Source organism: Elgaria multicarinata, chromosome 9, assembly GCF_023053635.1.
Source record: "Elgaria multicarinata webbii isolate HBS135686 ecotype San Diego chromosome 9, rElgMul1.1.pri, whole genome shotgun sequence".
NCBI lineage: Eukaryota > Metazoa > Chordata > Lepidosauria > Squamata > Anguidae > Elgaria > Elgaria multicarinata.
In genome coordinates this window covers 33,193,466-33,207,796 of record NC_086179.1, presented here as the reverse complement: position 1 = coordinate 33,207,796, position 14,331 = coordinate 33,193,466, and the positions used below count along the sequence as shown (strand labels likewise).

Here is a 14,331-nt window from a genome sequence, read left to right as displayed (position 1 = left end):
GACGTGATTAGAAAGGGCGAAGACGGGAGACGGCTATTTGGTGAGTGAAACCTTTAATCCCATGGACCCTGACGGGAAATGGAGGGAGTGGGTGTTCACAATTGACCTCAGAAATGAGAAGCTTATAGTTCGTATTGGAAAAGAGTCCCTGAGCCCATTGGTTAAAGTTGTTGTCTTTGGGAAAGCTTTCATTGAAATTGAAAAAGAGAGTTTGAAACTGTAACAGTGTAACAATGAGTTAAAAATGTTTGTGACTGTGAATGGATGTCTTTTTTATGTTAGATTGTGGATTTTTTTGAACTTGATCCAAAGTTAATTTCAGCTGTGTCATTGGAATAACAGGAAACTGTAAAATCTCCATTGCACACCAAGCAAAATGTCATAATGCCCTGTATGAGAATGTCTCCTTGTGTGCATCCCTGATTACTAATATAAACAAGAGTCCTGGCTCCAGCTGTCTGTTTCCAAGTTAACTCTCTGTAACTTACTGTCAGGCCAAAGGTATTGTTTACAGGACTGTTTAGCATAATTAGCTATGCCTCAGTGTTATGTTCTGATTGGTTAATGCTGCTACTGGGCCCTGCCCCTTGAAAGCTTTAATACTGTACCATATTCCCTATGTTTTTTGTCTGATTGCTCCCTTTGAAGAGACCAGGCCTTGATTACTAATCAATAAAGCGCTTTGAACCCTCTGTCGTTGGAATGGTGGAGTCGTGCTTAAGGGCTGTTTGGATCTCGTCCTTGGGTGAAAAGAACATTGATCTAACACTGTCATCAGTATGCTGATGACACGCAGCTCTATTTCTTCTTTTCATCTTCAGCAGGAGAGGCTGTGGATGTGTTGAACCGGTGCCTGGCTGCGACAATGGACTGGATGAGGGCTAATAAACTGAAACTCAATCCAGACAAGACTGAGATGCTGTTAGAAGGTGATTCCGCTGTCAGGATGGGGGGGGGGGTAATTCTACCGGTTCTGGATGGGATTGCACTCACCCTGAAAGAGCAGGTTCATAGCTTGGGGGTTCTTTTAGATCCATCATTGTCACTTGAGGCTCAGGTGACCTCAGTGGCACGGAGTGCCTTCTACAAACTCCGGTTGGTAGCCCAGCTATGCCCCTATCTAGACAGGGATAACCTGGCTTCAGCTGTCCATGCTCTGGTAACCTCCAAGTTAGATTACTGCAATGCGCTCTACGTAGGGCTGCCTTTGAAGACGGTTCGGAAGCTGCAGCTCATGCAAAATGCAGCGGCCAGATTGATTTCGTGAACAGGCACAGATTCCCCACCCTCTGGTGTCCCCAAGGCTCATACCCACCCACCAGGGTGGGTCTAATTTTCATCAACAAAAGGTGACGACAGAGCCCCTGGCAGAGCAATACACACATAAACATATGCCCAGCGCCTCGCACCCCTTTCTGCTGCAGAAGAAGAACTTTCATCCACACCAGACTCTACCTACAAAAAAAATTCCCTCATCTACAAAACTATTAAAAGTAAAGGTGCCCTGCCCTCTCTTTGAGCTGATCATCCTAGAGCAACTGACCCAAACCTTGTGGACTCAGACTCCTATCATCCCCATATTGACTGGGATGATGGAATATGGAGTCCATTCAACATATCTTTAGGGTACCAAGTTGCAGAAGTCTGCCCTAGAATCTTCCATTTCCTCGTTTGGAAGGACAAACCCTTCCTATAGCTATTCTTTTGGAAATACATATCTTTGGACTGAACTAAATATAGAAACATGGATTCCAGCCCTTTCCAAACTGGTGTCCTCAGATCATTTGGACTCTCATCATCCCTAACTAGCATGGTTAGGAATGCTGGGATTTTTAGTCCCAAACACCTAGAGAGCATCATATTGGAGAAGACAGATGCACTGCAAACTCTTCCTCCAAGGCAGCCTTCTCCAAACTGCTGCGCTCCAGGTGTTTTGGAATTCAACTCCAGCTAGAATGGCTAATCTCAGGAATTCTGGTAGTTGTAGTCCAAAATGTCTGAAGGACACAAGGTTGAGGTTTCTAACTTGAACAGAAAAAAAGTTGTATAATTTTTTAGCTTTCAATGCAAGCCTATGGGGGGGGAAACGGAGCTCCAATCCGGATCCGGAGCTCCGAGCAGAGCGGAGCAAAAGTGGGCGAAGCGGGGGTGGGGCGGAGCGGCCCAATCCGAAAAATGGTGGATCTGCAAGTGAAGCGGAGCGGGGGGTCCGTGCACACCCCTACTACATACTCATTAACATCTCACTATTTTCATTTTTTTATTTCCTCACCATGTCTTAACCTTTGGTCCCTTCTTTTTATAAAAATGCTTGCTTCTGTGTTCCTTTGTTCCCCAATCTGCCTTCCAAAAGATCGATTTTGTGTACAGGCACAGATTCCCCACCCTCTGGTGTCCCCAAGTCTCATCTTGGTCTAATTTTCATCAACAAAAGGTGACGACAGAAGCTGGATAGTCCTGGGGACCTTCCGGGGCTTCAAATCTCCCCATGTACTCCAGATGTATACCCCACCAGACCTATGGAAAATCACAGGGCCTTCAAGAGCCTGCAGAGCCTGCATAACCTATTGGTTGTGGCTACTTTATCAGGGATCACTTTGGATACTCCCACATCAATAGTGTTGAAGCAAGATTCAGCTATCACATGACAGCTTTGAGCCCTGGAGCATAAAGGTGGATCCGTGAACTACCCTGCTCAACCCATTAAGGGCATAGGCTTTATAAGCAAAAATTCTTCTAGTTTGTTTCTCACAGCATCTAGAGTATATTTGAGTTGCCTGTTCTGCAAGTAATCCTAGAATTTATTCTACTACTGGAAGCAGCATATCTGGGTAAGTATATTTTAATTCCAGTGAAATAAAATGTGTTATTCTGATAGTACTGGTTGTTTGAATGCACCTCTTTATTGAAAGCAGCAATGGCATATTTACTAGTGACCTACTGGAATCTAAGCTTCCAGCTTTATTTTATTTCTGTCACATGTTCATATAAGAAACTTGTTTGCTTTTGTCCTTTTTCCTTTTCTTTTGATGCTAATATTACCTCTCTTGAGCAACTCATAGAAGGGATGTATTTTATAACAACATTTGGGATAGGTTCTCTACTTCAGTTAAATATAAATGTTTTGGTCCTTTCCAGATGATTGTTTTGGTGCACAGTGTAGTAAATGAGATCTACTGATATTAGAGTGTGGGACTTTGACCAGAGGGACCTCGAATGCCCCCACTGGGTGACCTTGAGCCTGCTATTAACTCTGTGGGTCACCTTTCCCACAGATTTGTTGTGAGGATAGATGGCAAGGGAGACATATGGGGACACTGCTCAGGGTGCTGGATTCCACCCAGCTGCATGGAGGAGGGCTGGCCTGGGTGGGATCAAGTACACAAAGAGGCTTGTCCTGTCCTCCTCTTCCTTTGAGAGTCGTCCTCTTCCCAACACACCAGCGCACAGGCCCAGCCTTGGGATGACCCCCCCCCGCCCTCTCGCTGACTTCCTGCTTCCCCCTCTTTCCCACCATCCCGAGAGCAGCATCTCCCCCAAGAGATCCAAACATCGCTTGCCCCAGTCAAAACCACCATGAACCGTTGTGCTGCACCAGTCATCACTTTGCAAGCTTGCTGGTGCGCGCCTGGCGGAGCAGCACACAGAGACACGCACTTGCGCCCGGTGCCTCGCAGCCCTTTCTGCTGCTCCTGCTTGCAGCTGGCACGGCTCCAGTCCCTCTGCTGGTGTGCCAATCCTGCCAGGCAACCTTGATCATATGAGCCCAAAGGATAAGGAGAAGGGCTCTTTCCCTCTCCCTCTGCTTTTTAGCAATGCTTCCTTCCCCAGAGTAACCTTCCCCACAGATTTGTTGTGAGGATAGATGGCAAGGAAGACATATGGGAACACTGCTCATGGTGCTGGACCCCACCCAGCTGTTTGGAGGATGTCTGGGTGGGATCAAGTACACGAAGAGGATTGATTGAGAAGTGCTCCAAAAGAAGTCCTATCCTCCTCTTCCTTTGGGAGTCGTTCCCTTCTCCCACCCCACACACCTAATTTTTCTTCCCCTGCACCAGTCCCATGGCTTGACCTTGAGATGATCCCTGCCCTCTCACTGACTTCCTGCCTCTCCCACTGTCCCAGGAGCACAACTTCCAAAAGAGACCCAAACATTGCTTACCCCGGTCAGAACAACCATGAACTCAGTGACATGCTGGTCATCTCTTTGCAAACTAAGAGCTCCATTTCTGTAACAAGTAGGGATGTCATACCCCCCCACCCCGAACCGGTTTGGATCCTGATCCAGACCTTCCAGATTGGGCCCAAACTGGTTTGGGTCGATCCAGACCCTCCCTGAGCCACTCCGGAACTGGATCCGGAGCGAGATCCAGAGCTCCTGATCGATATTTGGATGCCATTTTGCCCAAGTTTTGCCACTTACCTGCCTCTGCGGTGGGCGGCAGAGGTAAGCCCCCCTCCCCCACTTAACTTGCTCAGTTGCCACCACAGTCCATGCAGTGGCTTCGATTGCCACCCACGCCTAAGGCCAGAAATACATTTGAAGCCACCACACAGAGTGCAGCGGATGCAGACAATGGAACAATACCCACATAAACACATGCCCGGCGCCTCGTGGCCCTTTCTGCTGCTCTTGCTTGAGGCTGGCATGGTCCCAGATTCCCTTTCCTGATGTGCCAATCTCACCTGGCTCTTCAGCATTGGTCGTATGAGCAGAAAGGATGAGGAGAAGAGCTCTTTCCCCTCTCCCTGTCTTCTCTCTAAGTCTTATTTGAATTTCGCCTCTCCCTCTCTCCTTTCCCACAGTTTCAAGGATGGCTATGACCGACCTGTTCAACGCTGCCGATATCAAGAAGGCAGTGGAGGCCTTTTCAGGTGAGATGCAGCTGAGCCTTTGTGCAGTGAGGGAGGGAGGGGATAGAGCTGGGAGCTGCAGGAGGGGGGGTCATTTCTTAAAGGTTGGTCTGAACAAGGAGAAAGGACCACAGAGATTTCAGGAAAAGGAGGGATCAGGTTGGGGGGTGGGGAGGCTGGAAGCCCAAAGAAGGCTGAGCCAGGGGGTAAGTCCACAGATTGTCCTCTGCTACGCTCCTTTGAAACACCCCTAGAATGGTTTGGGGGCATTGAGATCCAGGGATCTGCAGTGGTGAACTCTGAGCCCCAATTAGCTGGAAAGTTTCACATTTCTTTGAAGCAGCCCTGAGAGTGCATTGGACACCTTTGCAGGTGAGATGCAGCAGAGTCTTCGCAATGGGATGGAGAGAGGGATAGAGCTGGGGGGGGAGTAATTTCTTAAAAGTCAGTCTGAACAATGAGAAAGGACCACAAAGATGTCAGAAAAAGAGGTTGGGAGCCCAAAGAATACTGGGCCAGGGGAACGTCCACACATGCTGTCCTCCACTATGCTCCCTTGAAACACTCCTAGAACAGCTGGGATCCAGGGATCCACTGTGAGGAACTCTGCGCCACAGGAAGTTTCACATTTTACAGAGTAGCATAAGGAGCATTGAGCTTGGGCATTCCTGCTGGCAGGTAGCAATACTTCCTTCCTCAGAGTAAGCTCCCTTCCCCATTCCCAGCAATAGTTTCTTAACTTCCCCATCTTCCTGAGGATTTGCCTTCCTTGTCCCTGTCCTGCATTATTGTCATTACTGTTATTTATTTTATTCTTTGTGCTTTCTGGGATGCAGAAATTTGTCTTAAGAAATTAATGGGCTTTATTGAACTGAGGATGCAAGAGCAGGTTTAGGGGAACCCATGATCTGAATGTCTCCTGAAAGCTCCCCTCTTTAATTTTCCTGGCCACCAGCTGGGGACTGTGGGCAGGGTGGGGTTAACCAGAGGCTCAGGGGACTCATCGCCTTCTGCACACACTCCCAGCTCCAGCATCTGGACCTGCCATGTCTTTGATGTGAAGCACCAATGGTGGGCAGGGGCAAGTGGGGACCAGGCTCCCACCCCTCCAAGCCTTATGTAGAAGAGACATGAAGCATATGTCTCAATCAGTCCAGAGTTCTGCATTACAAAGTAAATGAACCCTGCACCATCCATAGAGGGAGAAAGTTGCTAACCTGCCTTGTTAAGAACCAGTGTAAACAGAGGTACCCTGTTCAATTTTTCCCCTACTACAGCTCAAGACTCCTTTAACCATCAGAAGTTCTTTGAGATGGTGGGGATGAAAAGGAAGACTCCTGAAGAACGGAAGAAAATCTTTGGCCTTCTGGACAAAAGTGAACGTGGATATGTTGACGAAGAAGAACTACCGTAAGCAAAGATCTACGATTGATTGATTTTTAACATTTCTATACCACTTTTGTGTTCTGGAGGGCATTAAGGTGATGTACAACAATTTAAAACACTAAATATGTAAAACAATACAAACAAGAAGATTAAAATGGGGGGGGACGACACACAGCAATACTTCAACTTCACATCTTGAAGAATCAACTCAAAATGATGCATCACTTCACCCTTTCCAAAGGCCAAGAGAGTGGGGGCCAGTCAAAATTCTTGAGGGAGCACATTCCGTAGCTTGGGAGCAATACAGGAGAAAGCCCTTTCATGCCTGGCTGGCAAATAGGCTTCTGTGGGTAATGGCACCTGCCAAACACCCTCTCTTGCAAATCTTCGTAGTGAGACAGCTGGGCTACGTAGATAGCCAGGTCCTGATTTGGAGCATTAAAAGTTAAAACCAAAAACCTGAATTGAGCCCAGAAAGCAATTGGCAACCAGGGCAGGTCTTTCAGGATAGATGTAATATGACCCTGACACTGTGCACAGGTTAGCAGCCACCGTTTGTAACAATTGAAGGTTCTGATTCTGAACACTTTTCAGGGATCGCCCTACAGAGTGCACATTTATCATAGCCTAAGCATGATGTTACCAACACATAGATAACTGCTGCCAAGCCAGACTGATTTAGGAAGAGTAGCAGCTGACACACCAGGCTTCACTGTGCAAACACACTCCTTGCCACTTCCACCACCTGTAGATGCAGGGATAGCAAAGCACTCCCAAGTTACAGACCTGATCCTTCAGAGGGTGGGGGGAGATTCCAGAATAGTTTGAAGCCTTGACTCAGGCTTTCTAGTGAGCAAAAACACCTCTATCTTTTCTGGGTTTGATCTCAAATTGTTCACCCTCAACTAGCCCATTATTGAATCCAGGCAATGTTCAAAGGTTCTTTTGGTGTTGGGTGACAAAGAGCAATAGAGCTGGGTGTCATCTACATATTGGTAGTTCCTTACTCCAATGCTCTGAATGGCCTCTCCACATGGCTTCATGGACTGCACCTCCTGAGTCCACTCGTCCAGAAAGGACCAGAACTGCTTTAAAGCCATGCCTCCCAAGCCCAATCCAGATAAAGGATCCAGAAGGATCCAGAACAATGGCATCCAAGTCGGCATGAATATGGGCAATGTTATCTGAAAAGTGTCTCGCAAATTGTTCACAGAGGGCCTTTGAGGGTTCAGGTTCTTGTGTTCAAAGGCCCAAACCTAAGAGGCCTTTGAACACATGAAACAGCTCTGCTGGACAACACTGAACAGGTGCAATGGTGGCGGAAAAGTAGGATTTCTTCGCTGCCATAACTGCCACAGAGTAACACCATGACTGGATTCCTACCTGTGTTCGATTATATTTGTTCCATGGCAGGACCGCCAGTTAACCCTGCAAGAATACCTTAGTGACTACCTTATCCCATGTACAACACACATAACACTCAAAAGGAGATCTGAAGGAGATCTGCCAAAGCGATGTTGCTCCAGGTTTCAGCACCTGGAATGAGGGTATCTGCCAAAACACACATTTTTTACGGTTATGACTGAATTATGGACCTCCAATGAAAATGCATTTATTCTACCTGGCCCTAAGGGGTTGAGCTGTTCTAAATGACTAGAGGTTTTCATGATTATTATTTTTAATGCTTATACAGAACTTAGTAAAATACCCCCACAAAGAGTATGTATTTTTTTAATATCTCGAGCCATTTTCCAACGTAACCTGGAGTGATTTGGACTCGATGGCCTTATAGGCCCCTTCCAACTCTACTAATCTATGATAAAATACCCCATGAACAAATAAGACCATTTCTGCACCTCCCGGCATTCTGGAAGGAAAACTGTTGTGTTGCGATATCCTGAATGTGAGAGCCTCTCCCAGCGTGCACATGTGGTGGTGATGTCCCAGGAGGAAGCAGGGACATCACAGGTGCCTTTTTTCCCCAGAGCGCGGCCGATTGCACAAGAGTGAGGCCTTGCTCCAGCAAAATGTGAGTTTAATAAACAAACAAACCCAAAATTGCCCCCAAACCCCCCCTCCCTGTCATCCCAGGGGTGACAAAACTGCTGCCACCCTCTCCCCTGATGGGCACAGAGCCACACGATGCAACTCCGTGCCTATTTCTGGTGCTGTGCTTACTCATGAGTAAGTGTGGCACCAAGTGGGATGTCCACCCACACCTTTCCAAGGCCATGGGAAGAATCCAGTTTTCCCAGGTTTTCTTTATCCCTGGGAAAACTTGCGCCCGTCCACCACCACCACCGACCCCAGGAGTCCCAGTGCATCATTTGGATGCACATGGACTCGGTCGTGATCAGCCTGGACTATTGGGCTGTTGTGTACACAGCCTTATGTGTCTGTGGTGTCAGAAAGTGTATCTTTTTAAACTAAGCAGCATTATGTTTGACGGTGATTTAATTCTCTGTTGTGAACCACTTTGAATCACCTTTTGGAGGAAAAGCGATCTATACATGGGATACACACATTTTAAAAATGGAGCATTGTAAGATCTTCAGTGTCAGCTTCCCCTTTTCTTCCCCTGCCCCTTTTTCTTGTTCATAGCTCTCTTCTAAGGAACTTTTCCCCGGGGGGCAGAAGCCTGACTGCTGCTGAAACCAAGGCAATGATGGCCGCTGGGGATAAAGATGGAGATGGCAAAATAGGCATTGACGGTACGTGCCCTGCTCTGGAGGGATCAAACGGGGCACCCAATTTTTCTTCCACTGCACCAGCCCCACGGCTTGACCTTGGGATGATCCCTGCACTCTCACTGACTTCCAGCCTCTCCCACTGTCCCAGGAGCACAACATCCGAAAGGGACCCAAACATTGCTTGCCCTAGTCAGAACAATCATGAACCCAATGACAGGCTGGTCATCTCTTGGCAAACTAAGTGCTCCATTTCGGTAACAAACTCCAGTTATATGGAAGGAGAGAGCAGGAAGAGCAGCCAACACATGGCTTGCATGGGTTCAATGCATTTTAACGGGACAGTGCCCTCCTTTTATAGCAGAACTTCTCCTGCACACGGTAGGAAATAGCAACATATATCAGAAGAGTCGGCTTTTCTGAGCCTTGTTTTAAATCACTAAAACCAGGAAATTGAGCATCATCAAAATGACCTGTGAAGATCCAGTTGAGAGTGTGCAATAAAACACTCATCTAAATAAGCTCTAAGTGGTGCATGCCTGGCAGAGCTGTACACGCACAAACACACGCCCTGCGCCTCACGACCCTTTCTGCTGCTCCTGCTTGCACCTGGCATGGCTCCAGAGTCCCTTTCCTGGTGTGCCAATCCCACCCAGGGATCTGCAGTGGCGAACTCTGAGCCCCAAGTAGATGGGAAGTTTCACAGTGTTTCGTCACTGCATGGGATCGGTCATTCATGCTCCAAAGGTGCAGTAGGTTTACCCATCCATGCAGGGGGGTGTCCATTGTGTCCCTGCATGAATCATTGCTCTGGGCATGCATTCTAGATTACTAGTGTGACCATTGATCCAGTCGTGCATAACTGGGAGAGAGGATGAGCAAAAGCGCCCCATTTTTGAATGAATCTGAACACGGAGCACAGCATTTTTTTAAAAAAAAAAAGGTTGCAAAAAGATTCCTTCCTACTGATGTTTCAAATCCTTATAGGTTTCTATGTTTTTGTTCCTGCACCTTCCCCTTTCATGAAGCATGCCAGGAGAAACGCATGACTCAAGAATCTAGGCCACATTGGTGTGCCAGAAACAGGAGTTGACCTATGTCCTAGAACCAGCACTTCAGTTGTGCCTTTGGCCATGTGGACATAGGGTGTCTCTACAGTATGGGGAAAAAACTCAAACTCTTACCAGGGTTTCTTCTTCTGGAGTCTTTCTGCATTCGTGACTGGCTCCTTTTATCTAAAGACCACAACCTAGGTGGTTTGAAAAGGCTGAGGCCCTGCATTATTTTCAAATGGGAGTGACACCCTCTACCATGTAACTGTAGGAATTGTAAAGCCAGCCCAATTAAATCTTCAGGGAGCGTACAGCAACCCACATTGCCCACTGACAAAGACTCTGTGTTGAAATGTGTTTGGCCTTTTTATTCTACGTTGATTTTGTTAGACATTTGTTTTTGTGCAATATGCTATTGCACTTTTAATACAACACTATTGTTAATCTTAACTTTATTCTTGTACATTAAATTCTATAGTTCTACTGTATATATATCCTTAACTTTTTGTTTAGTACTACATGGTTGTTTGTTAAGGACTTCACCTTTCCTTGCTCTTGGTACATCCTTTAGATGAGGACCACTTTATTTTTAATTGAAAACTTTCCCTCTCAGTAATTCTATTAAGTTAACTGAGATAGTGCCATCTAGTGGCAGAATTATAGCACTTTGCCAACTTTATATGCTGGGGAAGTCCCACGATTATTTGTGATTATTTTAAATACTGCAATAACTCCACTTTTTTAAAAGCGAGACTATCAGGGAAAAAGCATGGGAGATGTCCTGGAGGTTGTCAACATCATGTAAAGGACCCATAAACTTCTGTTAGTGGCCAGTCATGAGTTGTAATAAATCACTCAAGTAGAGAAGGTCAGAGAGATACACGTCAGGTAGTCATTTAGCATCCTTTCAAAGCATTAGGGGAGAAAAAACAGTCCAATATGACAAGGATGGAGATTCACCTAGGTGGCACTTTCAAACAAAAATAACAGGGGGTTGTCCTGGGAGAAAAAAATGGCTTCCAGACATTTCACAGATGCCTTGCCCAAATTACAAGCACAACTTGTTTCATTTCTCATAGTGACCAGAGTTGCCAAGCCACAACCTAGAGATTTGCATTATAATGCAGCAGCAGTCCATCATCCAAGCACTTTTTCAGAAAAATACCCAATTCATGGTGCGTAATACCAAACTGTTCTATCAGATTTGGGTTATACCATATAGAAGCATTATTTCAATCATCTGCAATAGCATGCAATATCACATGCCCCCAACAGCTGAAAATATTCATTATGTAGTAGTCCAAAGAGGTGGTGTAAATTTGTTAATTTTCTGAAAATGTGCTGTGAAAACTTCAACTATGCTGCTGTGCTATTATGTCTTTTTTAAAAAACAAAAACAAAAAAACCCTAGTGGCTGAAGTTGATACTGCATGTTTCAACCACATGGGTACATTTTAAAAAGATTAAAATTAATGGATGCATTTGAGAAAGAAAATAACCCCAAGGTGCACACCCCTTGCTGTGCATGCCAGGTTTCAGTGTCTAGGTTTCATGACCTTAGTGCATTGGCACTGATCAAATGTTGCGAGAGCGGGGGGGGGGGGGAGGATGCCTAGACAGTGCAGTGAGCATAACTTCTACGAGACCACCAGCATTGCAGGGTGGGACACTTAGGGTGGTTTAATGGGTGTCTGCTGTACCTACACTGTGCACCAAAACAATCGTCTGGAAAGGACCAAGACAAAGGTGGCAAAGATGGTTTTGGTGCTTATTGTAGCTTCATGCGCCATAATAAAATGCAACATTCTGCCAGTGACCTCAGCAACATAAATAGTAGGGGTGTGCACGGACCCCCCACTCCGCTTCACTCCTCCCTCTCGTCCGCCCTGCTCACTCCCCTCAACTTCCTCCTTGCCCCCAGAACCCACAATTGTCATGAATAGCTACTTATGGCCACTGTAGTATGCAACTGCAAATCAAGAAAAAAACCAATGAATTGAGAACTTGCATCCAGAACCACACTGGTCTCATAAGCCATAAGCAATGTGGATGTCCCCAGTTATCAGAGCCCTAACGTGGTGTATAATGATCATCACACTGACTTTCCTCCACACCTATGTGTCTTTTCCAGATTTTCTGACCATGATGGCTGAATTGTAAAGGATCTAACGAATCTGAACCCTCCATTCACCCTTCACCACCTCATTCCAGATGTTTTTTGCTGACCTCTTTGGTTCTTCTCCTGTTGATCTGTGTTGTTTTATACTCCAACACTGTTCTCTGCAGCTCTGTACCTCTGAAACTGTGCTGAAAGATGCTTTTGAAATAATAAAGGTCACGTCAATCTGGGATCCAGTCTTCATGCTTTCACATGCGAAAATGATCTGAGGGGTGGGAATCCTGTGGTGACTCCTTTGACACAGACAGATCATGATCTGATCAGCTTTGACCTTCAAGCCACCTGTAACCTCTACAGGGGTGGGGGACCAAATTTGATGGTCCTCCCCCTTAGGCTAATGAATCCGGATGGTTTTCTGAGGTCTCTGGGGGGATTTTCCTGCAGGCTTAGCTGGCAGTCCTGCCAAGTTACTGATTACCACTAGGAATGAAGAGAGGACCTGAGCTATTGATCCAATCCCTCACTAATGTCCTGAATGTAGTCATAAAACTGTGTCAGCTCCTTGGTTTTTTGAGGAGCTGAGGGCAATGAAACAATTCTGTTGATGATTAGAGCACAAATGGTTTAAGACTTGGAACAAATATGACCAAACACAGATAAGAATTCATTTATGCCAGGGAATAGATTGGGGGAGTGCAACCCTGTTGATTCTCCTACAATGCTCAGCAGCTTTCGATACTATTAACCATGGTATCCTTCTGGATCATTTATCTGGATTAGGCAGGGGAGAAATGTTTTTAAAGCGGTTCTGGTCCTTTCTGCAGGAGCGGCACTCTCAGAAGGTGCTGCTGGGAGACTTCTATTCCACCCCATGGCTGTTAGTCTGTGGGGTGCCACAAGGTTTTATCTTGTCCCCTATGGTTTTTAACATCTACATGAAACTGCTGGGGGAAGTCATCAAGAGGTTTGGGCTGAAGTGTTATCAGCATGCGGATGATACTCAGCTCTACCTCTCATTTTCATCTGCACATCCCAGGGAGGCTGTGGAGATCTTCCATCAGTGCCTGGAGGCTGTTTTGGGATGGATGAGGGTGAACAAGCTGAAACTTATTCCGGACAAGATGGAGGTACTGTGAGTTGGGAAACCAACTCCTTCGGATGGAAGTTTACAGCTGGGCCAGATCTACACTAAGCAGGATATGACACTTTCAAAATGTTTTGAAAACTGTCTATGGAGTGTGTCCTGGACCCCAACAGTTGTCACTACTGTTATAAACTGTTTTGAAGCAGTAGTGTAGATCCTGCCCTGGTCTTAGATGGGGTTGCGCTCCCCCTAAAAGCCCAAGTATGCAGTTTGGGAGTCCTCCTGGACTCTGAGCTAACTGGGGAAGCCCAGGTGGCTGTGCTGTCCAGGAGTGCATTCTACCAGATCAGGCTGGTGTGCCAACTGCAGCCCTATCTGGAGAGGATGGACCTGGCCTCCGTTATCCATGTATTAGTCACAAGGCTGGACTACTGTGATGTGCTGTACATGGGGCTGCCTTTGAAGATAAGTTCGGAAGCTTCAGCTGGATGGAATGCTGCCGCTGAGCATTGGTGGGGGCAAGGCGATCTGAGCACATAACACCTATACTGCACCTGCTGCACTAGTCATTTGTGTGTTTTTGAGCTCAATTCAGAGTGATGCTTTTGATTTTTAAAGCCCTAAACAGTTTGAGACAAAGTCACTAGAAAGATCACCTGGACCCATATCAGCCTGCCCTCACTTTAAGATCAAAATGAGAGACCCTTCTCATTCACCCAACCGTGAGAACAATTCACACACTTGGCTCATATTCAGCTTGTGATCTGCAACAATTCCAAGATCCTTCGCACTTGTAGTGTTGCTGAGCCAAATTGACATCAGCGATGGCAGATCCATTGACAGTTTGCCTTTCTCTGTGCAGTGTGATGCACAGAGTCCCATTCCTCTCTCAGCTTGGTGAAATAGACTCAAATGAGGGTGGGAGGAGCAGCCTCTCCTTACAGCTGTTTGTGGGTGAAGGATGACACTCTTGTTTGACTGAACAGATTAGTTCACAAAGTCATTCCCCAAGAGACTGATCTTTATGAGCCAGCAGTCAAAGTGGTAGAAAGAGCACCACTGATCATGCCAGTTAGTTTCTTGAGCAATAAGCAGACATTTTGTGGTACCAATGTAAACTGGTGAGTTGGGACCAGCTACTGGGTT

At 46.4% G+C, this 14,331-nt stretch overlaps 1 protein-coding gene across 1 annotated transcript; it reads left to right on the top strand.

Moving 5' to 3' along the window:
* Positions 1-4,817: 4,817 nt before the first annotated feature.
* On the top strand, positions 4,818-12,142 carry LOC134403997 (parvalbumin, muscle-like). Its single transcript, XM_063134548.1, has 4 exons — positions 4,818-4,878; positions 6,135-6,267; positions 8,845-8,954; positions 12,114-12,142. Exons 1-4 carry the CDS (start codon positions 4,818-4,820, stop codon positions 12,140-12,142), a joined length of 333 nt encoding a protein of 110 aa, XP_062990618.1.
* Positions 12,143-14,331: the final 2,189 nt, after the last annotated feature.

Excerpts from the sequence above, each read along its gene's own strand:
- LOC134403997 (XM_063134548.1), top strand. The coding sequence starts at position 4,818 with ATGGCTATGACCGACCTGTTCAACGCTGCCGATATCAAGAAGGCAGTG. Across the intron at positions 4,879-6,134 it reads GGCAGTGGAGGCCTTTTCAG|CTCAAGACTCCTTTAACCAT; the intron begins GTGAGATGCAGC and ends CCCCTACTACAG. Across the intron at positions 6,268-8,844 it reads GTTGACGAAGAAGAACTACC|CTCTCTTCTAAGGAACTTTT; the intron begins GTAAGCAAAGAT and ends TCTTGTTCATAG.